The 12,158-nt window shown below is 41.0% G+C and overlaps 1 protein-coding gene across 1 annotated transcript in view; it reads left to right on the top strand.

Moving 5' to 3' along the window:
• Window positions 1-12,158, top strand: part of Tdrd12 (tudor domain containing 12) — a 68,814-nt gene that overhangs the window by 19,589 nt on the left and 37,067 nt on the right. The window contains exons 5-7 of the mRNA XM_029546163.1: window positions 7,950-8,005; window positions 8,623-8,708; window positions 11,241-11,430. Of these exons, the coding sequence (XP_029402023.1) occupies window positions 7,950-8,005; window positions 8,623-8,708; window positions 11,241-11,430 (332 nt within the window). The remainder of the gene's footprint in view (window positions 1-7,949; window positions 8,006-8,622; window positions 8,709-11,240; window positions 11,431-12,158) is intronic.

Here is a 12,158-nt window from a genome sequence, read left to right as displayed (position 1 = left end):
TTTTTTTTTAATCCATTGAGCACAGGACTTAGCTTCATTATACTTCCTGTTGCCCCCCCTTTTCCTCAAACTGTAGATTTTGTCTATTTCTTTGCTAAGCTTGCCCTTTTCATTATAGATCTGCATAAGATTGGCCACTAGAACTGGAGAGACAGCTTAGCAGTGAAGAGCACTGGCTGCTCTTCCATAGGTCCTGAGTTCAATTCCCAGCAACCACATGGTGGCTTACAACCGTCTGTAATGGGATCCTGTGCTGCCTTCTGGTGTGTCTGAAGACAGCAGTAGTGTACTCATGCATTTAATAAATGAGTCTTTAAAAAGAAAAAAAGATTGGCCACTAATAACCACACGATACAGTCAATTCTAAACTGTTTTGAAATCTCAGCCAACACCATTAATCCAGAATTCTTCAATTTAGCCTCAGGCCAACTTTTCAGATAAAGGCAAAAAGGAGCCACATTCTTCATCAAAATATCACAAGAATGACCACATATTAATGTCATCCCTACTGAACTTCTTGAGCGGGGCTCCCACAGTTCACATCACTCTGTATTCCATGTTCCTACTAGGATAGACCATTAAGTGACACTTAAGATGTCCAAACCACTTTTCCAATCCAAAGACTCAAAAGTTTTCTATATTCCTACAAACAAAAGCATGGTCAGGTCTACCACAGCATTACCCAACTTCTGGTACCAACTTCTGTCTTAGTCATTCATATTCACAGGTAGAATAACCATTTTTACCTCATTAATCTCATGAATATGAGAGATCTTTTCATTTTCTGATGTCTTCAATTTCTTTCTTCAGTGTCTTGAAGTTTTTACCATGTAAGTGTTTCACTTGCTTGTAAGAGTTAACCTAAGATATTTTGTAGTATTTGATGCTATTGTAAAGGGTGTTGTTTCCCTAATTTTTTTCTTAGTCTGTCTGTCATTTGTATATAGGAGGGTTACTTATTTTTGTGAGTTAATTTTTGTCTAGCTACTTGTCTGAGAGTGATTATCAGCTGTAGGAGTTGCTGGTGGAATTTTTTTTGTTTGTTTTTGTTTTTTGTTTTTTGTTTTTTTGAGACAGGGTTTCTCTGTATAGCCCTGGCTGACCTGGAACTCACTCTGTAGACCAGGCTGGCCTCGAACTCAGAAATCTGCCTGCTTTTGCCTCCCAAGTGCTGGGATTAAAGGCATGCGCCACCACAAGTTTTTCTCTCCTTAAGTTGATATTTGTTATGGGCCTGCTGTAAACTGCCTTAATTATGCTGAAGTATGGCCCTGTGTCCCTAATCTCTCCAGAACTTTTATCATGAAGGGGTGTTAGATTTTGTCAAAGGTCTTTTCTGCATCTAATGAAATGATTATGTGGGTTTTGTCTTTTATATGGTAGATTATATTTATCAATTTATGTGTGTTAAACCAACCCTGCAACTCTGGGATGAATCTTGATCATGATGGATAATCTTTTTTATGTGTTCTTGGATTCATTTTGCAAATATTAAGAATTTTTGCATCCATGTTAATAAGAGAAATTGGTATGTAATTCTTTATTGTGTCTTTATGTGGTTTGATTATTTGGGTAACTGTGACTTCAAAAGAGTTATGGAATGTTCCCTCTGTTTCTGTTTTGTGAAATAATTTGAGGAGTATCTTCTTTGAAAGTCTGGTAGAACTCTGCACTAAAAGCATCAGCCTAGAGCTTTGTTGTTGTTGTTGTTGTTGTTGTTGTTGTTGTTGTTGTTGTTGTGAGATGTTTGATGGCTGCTTCTGTTTCTGTGGTTTATGAGTCCGTTTAAATTATCTTAATTTCATTTTTGGTGAGTGATATGTTTATTTCTTTTAGATTCTTTAATTTGTTGGAGTACAGGTTTTTAAAGTATGTCCTAATGATTCTCTGGATTTCCTCAGTGTCTGTTAGGTCCTCCTGTTCACTTTTAATTTTGTTAATTTGGATAATTCTTTCTCTAATTTTTAATTAATTTGGATTAGGGTTTGTCAGTCTTACTGATTTTCTCAGAGAACCAACTCTTAGTTGCATTGATTCTTTGTATATTTTTTGTTTGTTTCTAAAATATTGACTTCAGTTTGTTTATTGCCACCTACTCCTTTTGGCTGGATTTCTCTCTCTTTTTTTTCCTAGAGTTCTCAGGTGTGCTGTTAAGTTACTAATATGAGAGCTCTCCAATATTTTTAATGTAGGTACTTAGTGCTATGAACTTGCCTCTTATAACCATTATTGTGTCCCATAAGTTTGGATTTATTGTGTATTCATCTTTATTCAATTCTAGGAAGTCTAATTTTATTTTTGATTTCTATATTGGCCCATTTTTCATCATGTAGTGAGGTGTTCAGCTTCGCTGAATTTATAAGCTTTCTGTTGTTGATGATAATCCGGTTTTTAATTTGTGGTGGTCAGATAGGATGCAGAGTGTTGTTTCAGTTTTCTTGTATCTGTTAGTACTTGTTTTGAGTCTAAGCATGTGGTCAGCTTTAGAGAAAGGTGGTATTTTTTTTTTTTCTTTGATCGTATTGTGTGCTTCCCTATCTCTTCTGATTAGTTTTGGTTTAAAGTCCATGTGTTAGATATTAAAATGTATATGCCAGCTTGCTTTTGAGGTCCATTTTCTTGAAATATCTTCACCATCTGCTTACCCTGAGATAATGTCTATCCTTGATGTGTGTTTCTTAGATGCAGCAGGATGGATTTATAGATCCTGTTTTTGCATCCATTCTGTTAGTCTATGTCTTTTTATTGGGGAATGAAGACCATTGATGTTGAGACATATCAATACATAGTGTTTGTGGATTCCTGTTATGTATGTTGGTATTGGTGGTGTGTGCATATGCATGGTGTGTGTCTGTACATGTGTACATGTGCTTGAGTGAGTTGTGCTTTCCCTCTTTTGATTGGCTGGTCAAGGATTATTTGTTCCTTCTGTTTCCTTGGGTAGTTAACTTCTATCTATGGTGATTGAAATTTTTTACTGGGTAAAGTAGTCTGGGATGGAGTCTATGGTCTAAGAGTCTGTCCAGGCCCTTCTGACTTCTAGAGTGTCCATTGAAAGACTTCTAGAGTGTCCATTGAAAGACTTCTAGAGTGTCCATTGAAAGACTTCTAGAGTGTCCATTTAAAGACTTCTAGAGTGTCCATTGAAAAATCAGGTGTTATTCTGATAGGTCTGCCTACATGTTACTTGGTCTGTTTAATATTATTAATATTATTTGTCTGTTCTGAACATTGAGTGTTTTGATAATTATGTACCTAAGGAACTCTCTCTTCTGGTCCAGTCTATTTGGTATTCTGTACACTTCTTTTATCTTAGGCATCTCTTTCTTTGGGTTAGGAAAACTTTCTTCTGTGATTTTGTTGAAAATGTTTTCTGTCCTTTAGTCCTGTGTCTACTCCTATCTCTATTCTTATTATTCTTAGATTAGGTCTTTTCAAAAGAGTCCCAGATTTTTTGGATTTTTGGTGCCACAAGGTTTTTGTTTGTTTGTTTGGTTGGTTTGTTTTGTTTATTTGGTTTTTCTAGACAGGGTTTCTCTGTATAGCCCTGGCTGTCCTGGAACTCACTCTGTAGACCAGGCTGGCCATGAACTCAGAACTATGCCTGCTTCTGCCTCCCAAGTGCTGGGATTAAAGGCGTGTGCCACCACTGCTGGGCTGTTTCTTTTTTTGGCTTTGTTTTTAAGTTGAACATTTTCTTTGACCGATCTATCCATCTTTTCTGTTGTGTCTTCAGTGTCGGAGATTCTTCTGTCTTCTGTATTCTGTTGTTCTCTTCGATTCTTGTTTGAGTTCTTAAGTTTCCCATTTCTAGACTTCCCTCAGTTTGGGTTTTCTCTATTACTTCTATTTTCACATTCTGGTCTTGAACTGTTTTGTTGTTTCCTTTTACTGTTTGTGAAACCAATAGATTTCTTTAAGAATTTGTTCATTTTCTCTTTACGGACCTCTATCTTATTCATAAAAGCATTTAAGGTGTTTTCCTTGTGCTGCAGCTATTTTGGAACACTCATGGCCTGTTGTGGAAGGTTTTCTTGGCTCAAGTGGAGACATATTGTCCTGGCTATTAGTGATTGCACACTGGCATCTTAGCATCTGGGAGTAGAAAGATTGTAATTCTAGGTGCTGATATTTGATCTTGTCTTTGTTGGGTGGTATTTTGTTCCTTGGTTTCTGTTGCCCTCTCTCATTCTTTTGAGAAAGTGGTGGCTTTATGTTGCCTGGTAGGCAATTCTTCTGAGTTCCTGATAGGTGTAGCCGTTGGGAATTCCAAGTAAATAAAATGTGTTTCTGTATAGTGAGAGTTGAGTATCGGGCTGAGGTGGTCCACAGGAAGGAGGAAAGCAGGGTGTTCCACCAGAATCTGTTTAGTCCTCCATGGTGGGGCAGAGAATGAGGAGAGGCCACAGTAGAAGGTCTGTTATAGAGCTAAGGGTAAGACTGGGGATTGAACTTGAAAGAATGGAGGGAGAGGTGAAGATCTACAGTTAGGCTGTGTAAAGTCCCTGGTCAGAGTGGCCTATGGGTTCCCATGGTGTGCCTGCTGGGATAAAGCAATGAGTTGGGGCTAGGATAGGAGGGGAAGGGGAAGGTCTGTGTGGTCGACTAGATTTGGGAGCAGGGTAAGAGGCTGTATGTAGCATGTGTTCTGCTGCAGAGCTTTGGATGAGACTGGGGGCTTGGATTTGTAGGAGCAGGGAGAGGTGAAGAAAGTCTATACTTAGCTACCTGCTTCCCTGGCTGGAGTGGTGTGCAGATTCCTAGGAAAAACACTCATGAACAAAAACACACACACGTACACAACATATACACAAACCCTCTGTAGCTATAGAGATGTATATGCATGTACCCTCCCTGTCCTTACTTCTTGCTCTCAGCATCTGCCCATGGTACCAGTGTGTATACTGGGCAACTCCCTGCACCGGTAGTGCTGTGAGATATGGTCATCACTTCTGTCTGGGATAGATGTTAGTGGGGGATTAGCTTGTGTCTTCTGCCTCCTGTAGAGTGAGCAGGCAGTGTTGTTCTTTTCCTCCAATACTGTGGTATCATGGAAAGAAAAGCTTCAGGAAACAACCCTGTTTTGACTCTTCTAGCATGTCCTGGAAATGTTGCATTGAGGAAGCTACCTGTGCGGAAGCTCTTTGTGACAAGTCCATCCTCCATTGCTCAACCTTCCTTATACCATCAGCAGTTTGCTTGAGGAGACACATTGCTTTTGTAGTTGGCCTTGGATTGTACACAAAAGGGTAGTTAGCTGGTTGTTAGTAATCTAGAGGCCATTGTTTCCTGTGTAGCTGCCCTCCAGCCAGCCTACCACTTAGATATCTTGGCCCTTGGGGACTGGGAATGAGGCTCTTGGATGGTGGCCTGTCACTAGCTGCTAGTTCTCCAGGTATGATGTGGACACCAGCCTGCATATCACATCACCTCAGAAAAGCTGTTTCCTTCTTCCTGTTGCCATTGAAGGATTTCACGTTCAGGACTGCAGTGATTTTCAGGGAGAGCCCTCTGCATACCCCTGACCTTGTCCAATATTAGAGTACCCAGCACCAGCAAAGGGTTCCCCATTGGGCTTTACACCGTCAACAACACTTTCCCATTTTATTTTAGGTAAATAATTTCTTAATGTGCATTGAAATTTTTTTATAGATTCTTGTCAAATTTTCCTTCAGAAAGACTAGCAACTTCTCCCATCTTCGTTAAAGATTCTCTTAAAAGTAATTGTTTTTCCACACAATGTTGAATGTTAGCAGTGGTGTTAGAGTGCTTCTTGAGGGCTGAAGAGATGGCTCAGCAGTTAACAGCACCAATTCTTAGAGGAATTGGGGTCAATCTCTAGTGCTCAACATGGGTAGTCACAATCATCTATAACTCCTAGTTCCAGGGAATCCAGTGCCTCTCTCTGACCTCCACAGGCACCAGGCATACTAAATGGTGCACAAACACACATGCAAACAAACTTCCACACACCTAATACAATTTTTTTAAGGTGCTTCTTTGGACCTGAGAATATGGGCCAATCAGTAAAGTGCCTGCCTTGCAAACAAATCTGAATTTGAATCCCCAGAACCCACGTAAAAGGTTAGACATGGTGGTGTGTGCCAGTAACCTTAACCTAGGGGAGGAGGAATTGTGACAAGGTCCCTGAAATGTGTTGGCCAGCCAGCCTGGGAAAACTGATGTTATAGTCTCCAGGGGGGGGGGGGCAAATTGAGGAAAGATATCTGACATTGACCTGACCCTTCACACATACCATAGGTATGTGTATATACATTGCACACCTAACCATATACAAATAAAAACCACCTAAAAGATTCTCCGCGGTTTTCCACACAATGTTGAATGTTAGCAGTGGTGTTAGACCTCTCTTCTCATGTTCTCTTGCGCTTATTCCCCCCCCACACACACACAAACATATCCAGAGAGACACACACACCCATTCATACTATATTGAGTTTTCTCTTAAGTTTGTTGCCTGATAAGAATTTATTTTTTTCTAAAAAAAAGTTGCTAGGTTATTTTTTCATGTATAGTATGACTTGAAGTCATTCTTTACTTGGCTGTTTTTAGCAATCCTTTACAATTCCCTGAAAATAATGTGCTTAATCTCTCAGTAAGAATCAAATATATATTTTTAAATACCAATCATGCCTGGGCACTGGCCATGCCTGTCACTCATTTGGTCTTTAAAGCAGTTGTTGAAGGGCAATGAATATAAACATTACAAACACAAGATTTCTTGTGTTAACTGTAGAAACTAATAACATGACTGCTCTTTGGATGGTTAAGGGGAAGGCTTTTCTTGTTGCTAGGAGGGAAGAAATAGCCAGAGGCATCTGGAAGAGTCCAGAGCAGAGAAGGAAAGTAGTAGACTGTATATGGCCGGGGACTGGACCTGGCCAGGGCTGTGTACAAGAGAGGTGAGAATAGCAGGGATGGAGAAGAGGCAGCGCACAGGGAGAAGCAGGGGCAGAGCAGAGAAGGCTGCAGGAGGACAGAGCAAGGGTAAGGAGAGTGAGGTGGGGGCTGGGAGCCCGAAGGAGTGGAGGGAGGGAGGGGAGGAAGTGAGGGGGGCTAGCAGGATAAACTTTGAAATAAGAACCGGGGAGGGAGCCTGCAGGCCAGCAGTTGGTAGGCACCACATATAAGTAGCCTTAAGTCCCTTCTGCCAGAGGTAAGGGAAATGACCCCTTTTGGTAGAGGGGAACAGGTTTCACAAGTTCCTAAGGAATGCTGGCTTTTATCTAATCACCAGAAATCCTCCTATAGTCTGGGCTGGGCCCATTTCTGATGTTTGGACTGCCTTTTGGATTTCAGGGAATTGGAGTTTGCTCTGGACCTAACAGTAACAAGCTTTAGTTTTGTCCCTTCTAACCTCTGCTCTGTCCTGTGTTGGCAGTGCCCACAACTCTTCCTCTGACAGCCTCTGTGAAATCTAGACAGAGCAAGCTGGTGGGGGTAAAAAGGAGCTGGGGCCAGATTACTAACCAGTCCTGGCCTCCCGGACTGGCTTCCCATGGCTGACTCCAGCACTGGCTAATCGGTGCTACCGTTCTCTATGGCAGCCAGTGATGGATGGTGTATACTTAGGCTTTCTCTTCAAGGAACTTGTACTGTGTTTATGGAAATAGATTTGTTGTAGATAACTGGGGACAGTGGTGGTATGACAAAAGGTGCCATATATAGCATGGGGGGGGGGGCGAGGGGAGGAGGGGACAGGCGGGTATCATCTCAGCAGGGCCTTTGTACCTGTCTGATGTGGGAAGGTGGCACTGTCAGATACATCTGGAGTCTGGACCCTGACGCAGAGCTGTCACAGGTTCCTGGCTTTGTTGGATGCTTAGTGTTTAGTGTCAGAAACATCCATTCTCCAGCAAACAAAGTAGCAATGGGATAACTAGACTGTGGTTTTTACTTAATGAAGTTGCATCTGTTTGCTGTTCCAGACCTGCCACAAAATGGGACAGTGCAGCCATCCAGTACTTTCAGAGCATTCTAAGAGGTAAGGCCAGGGTATGTTTGCAGAGTGCTTCAGTTGATATCCATGGTTGCTTACTCTTCTGTTGCCATATGTCTTAGATCCACATGCATAACTGTTGGCCCTCCTTAAATTACTTGAAGCCCCTTTCATGCCAGGTGTCACATTGCCTATGCCCCTGTAATTTGCAGGTGGAATTGGATGTTATTAATTGTCAACTGAAATAAAGAACTGTCTGGTTGTTGTAGAGGACCTTTCTCACAGTAACAATCCCTGCTTCTCGGATTGTTTTTAAATGCTAGGGGGATACAGAGTGAATGTATGTATATTTTCTTGGACCAGCAGTTGATGAAAAGCTCAATTTCTTTTACTGAGCAAGGGATAGTAAGTAGACATTTGTTGTGTAATCATTCTCATTGCTAACGTAAAGCATATAAAATGTCTTTAACTGTGTTGGCAACTGTAAAATACTGCCTGTAGCATCCTCCTAAGTCTTGTCAGTATTCCTATGGCTGTGCCTACCTGCTGGGGCTGCTCTGGGATGATGGGATGTGAAAGGCCTGCATGTTGTTGGGTGCCTAATGAGACCATACTGACTTTAAATAAACATAAATGTCAGCTTACTGTTTATTGCCGTTTAGCAGCTACCCAAGTGGAAGCCAAACTGTGTGCTGTAGAAGGGGATGCTTTTGAGGTTTACCTTTATGCAACAATAAAAAATGAAAAAGTAAGTGAAAGACATGTGGGGGTGGCGGGTCGGGGTGTCTTAGTTAGGGTTGATTTTATGTCTAAGTATTGAAAATATTTATGAAGCTCAAGAGTTTTCTGGTGGCATCTTTAGGGTTTAAGTGTAGGATAATGTGATCTGAAAATAGGGATTTTCCTTTCTGTATCTTTTTTTTTTCTCTTATTACTGCAGCAGAGATTCTGGGTCTATATTGAATAAGAGTGGAAAAAGTGGACCTTTGTCTTTTCCTCTTTTGAGTTAAGGACTCATTTTGTAGCCCTGGATGGCTGGGAACACGTAGAAATCTGCCTCTCCTGCCCAAGTGCTGGGATTGAACACATGAGCCACTGCTCCCAGCCTTATTGTCTTATTCTTAACACTTTCTCTTAACTGTGAGAAACATACTCCTTATTAGGTACAGTTTGGTTAATCTGTTAATGCCAGTACTTAACAAAGTACTGCCTGTATTCTGTGGAAAAGAAACTTGGTAGTACAGCAAAGATACATTTCTAAAAAGCTGCTCTGATTGTCTGCCTGTCTGTTTGTCTGTCTGTCTGTCTCTCCCTTCCCCTTCCCTCTCCCCAACTCTTTGCATTCTGGTTCCCTATATCCTGACTGAGCTCATTTTTGGCAATCGGTCTCATAAAACATTGTTTTCAAAATATTTTTTTCTTCATATTTTTAAGTAGTAGGCCCCTCTTATATGTTTTGTATCTGATAACTTACTCTTACTTTAAGTAATGAAGTATAGGTAACAGGGAGGTCCATTCATAGCAAAGAAAAAATGTATATTGGATACACTTGGTCACAATTGCTCAGAAAAGAAGTAAGCCAGCAAATCTTTTCCATTCCAAAGGAGGTACAGGGATCCTCTCTTTATTCAGCCTGGCTTCTTTCACTCAGGTGAAGAATTTCATCACACATTCACGTTGCTGCATCTATCAGTGCTCTGACCCTTATGACGAACTCTTCCTGTATGTGCCTGTGTATTATCTAGTATCTTATGAATTTTTGAGCTTTGTCCAGTTAACACTCATGTAATTGTTTTCCTCTGGATATACATGTTCCTTCTTAGGTAAATACCTAGGAGTCTACCTTCTGGAAAGCGGTGCTGACCTTTGGAAGCTGCCAAAATCATACCACTTTAGGTCTTTATCACCCGTGTGGGAGATTTCACTTCTTCCATGTGTCCTCCCACGCTTGTGTTGGTCACCCCAGTCGGTGTGTGGAGGCATCTCATTGTAGATGGAGTATACATTTCCCAAACACCAGTGACCTGTTCACAGGCTTATTTTTTTTTTTTTTAAAGATTTATTTATTTATTTAAGTAAGTACACTGTAGCTGTCTTCAGACACTCCAGAAGGGGGAGTCAGATCTTGTTACAGGTGGTTGTGAGCCCACCATGTGGTTGCTGGGATTTGAACTCATGACCTTTGGAAGAGCAGTCGGGTGATCTTAACCGCTGAGCCATCTCACCAGCCCTCACAGGCTTATTTGTAATCCATGCTTTGCATGATTAGATTGATTTTATTTTATATTGAGAGTTCTTCCTTTGTAATTGTTATGAATGTGTATTCACATACATATATGTGTGAACATGTTCTTGTGTGTATAGATGCATGTGGAGGTTACTGCACAACCTTGGCTTCTTCAGGAATGTTGTTCACCTCCTTTGAGACAAGGTTTCTCAGTGGCCTGAAACTTACCAATTAGGCTGGACTGGATGGCCAGCAAACTCTAGGGACCATCACTCTCTCTAGATCTGGGATCACTATTATATTCTACCATGCCTGCAGCGTTTTTATTTAGGTCTTGAGGATCAAACTCATGTTCTTATATTCACAAACAAGCCCTTTTTTCATATTTCCCCATCCTCTAAATGCTTTGCTTTGGCTGTATCTCTGTCCAGTGACTTCATCCTATAGTAGTTTTGCCCCATCTCTTCATTGTGAGCAGCCTGCCTTTGCCTCCAGGTACTGAGATTTCAGGCACTGCTATCATACCTGGCTTGAAGCATTAAGGTTTTGTTTTGTGTTGGTTTGGTTTTGGTTTTGGTTTTTGATTTATAGAGACTGTTTCTTTGTGTAGCCCTGGTTGTTCTGAACTAGTTCTATAGACCATCCTGGCCTTGAACTCAGGGATATACCTGCCTCTGCTGGGATCAAAGGCAACCGCCACCTTTAATCCCAGACTAGCAAAGAATTAAGGTTTATTAGAATCTAGTTTTTTCCAGTTTCTCCTTTTGTTGTTAGTGGCCTCTCACTGGAGCTGTGCCTTACCAGATTGTGTGAGCCCCCTCTTCCTCTAAGGCACGCCTTATATTTTATGAAGTTTATTGCTATTTTCTAGTGAAGGAGCTCATGAGAATCTTTTAGTTTCCTGCTAACAAGAACCAAGAGGTGCTTTTGTCAAATTACACTCCATAAAATAAATTTTCAGGAATTTGGGGCTGAGTTTGTACATTGTACATGCCTTGAACATTGACTACACCCATCTGAATGGTAATTCATAAAATGTTTAAAATTTTATAGGTTTGTGTTAATGATGACCTAGTTGCAAAGAATTTTGCGTATTATGTGTCACCAATGGGGAATAAAAACCTCAATACTTTGGAGAAATCCAGGCAGAGTCTCAATTCGGTGTCCTGCTCCAGTAAGCTCAGCCCATCACTTACTCTGTGGCCAATGCTTCTACAAGGAAAAGACTATCACAGAATGGAAAGTGAGTACTCCGTGTCTCCCCATTCTTAGCGCACTAGGCTCTGTCTAAGCTCTTTCCTGCTCAGAAACAGGGACTTAGGCTCTGTGTTCAATGATCACAGCTTATTTCTCAGGAAATTCTGATCTTCCTGTTAACATTGGGCTACACAGTCAGAAGTTCAGATAGTACATGGTTTAAAGATTTTAACAAAATTAGGTTTCGTATAGTTTTCAGATACCTAGAGATCTTTTTATCACAATTGCTGCTTAGTATGGACTCTAGATACAATTTAAAATGTTTTCCTCAGCTTTCAAACTTCAGTTCCTTGGGTGCCATCCTTTGCTAGGTCTCCTCCAGCTTTATAGCATAAACAAGAGCAGAAGTAAGTAATGACTGATTTCTGATTAATGTATTAGTTTTGAAATACGGTATGTTCTTTCAGACTCACAGAGTTTAGATTTTCTGGCACAGTCTCTCCGGCATACATGGTGTAAGGACGTTGTCAGTGACCTAGGACCAGAAGCTGCAGTGCAGGGTGAGTCCTGCCAGTTTGGTTTCTTTCATAACCAGCACAAAGTCATACTCTGAGCATGCACTGCAGATTAAGCCCAGGGCCTCACACAAGCTCTGCCACCAAGCTTTATTAGCCATTCTGTTAGTGACTTCTTTTCTACAGTGCTGGATTTGATTTGCCATCGTTGTTAAGGTATTCTGCACATGATTTTCATAAGACATAATGGTCCTTCATT

Source organism: Mus pahari, chromosome 1, assembly GCF_900095145.1.
Source record: "Mus pahari chromosome 1, PAHARI_EIJ_v1.1, whole genome shotgun sequence".
NCBI lineage: Eukaryota > Metazoa > Chordata > Mammalia > Rodentia > Muridae > Mus > Mus pahari.
Note: the sequence above shows the minus strand (reverse complement) of the source record. Positions and strands in the feature narration are given on the sequence as shown.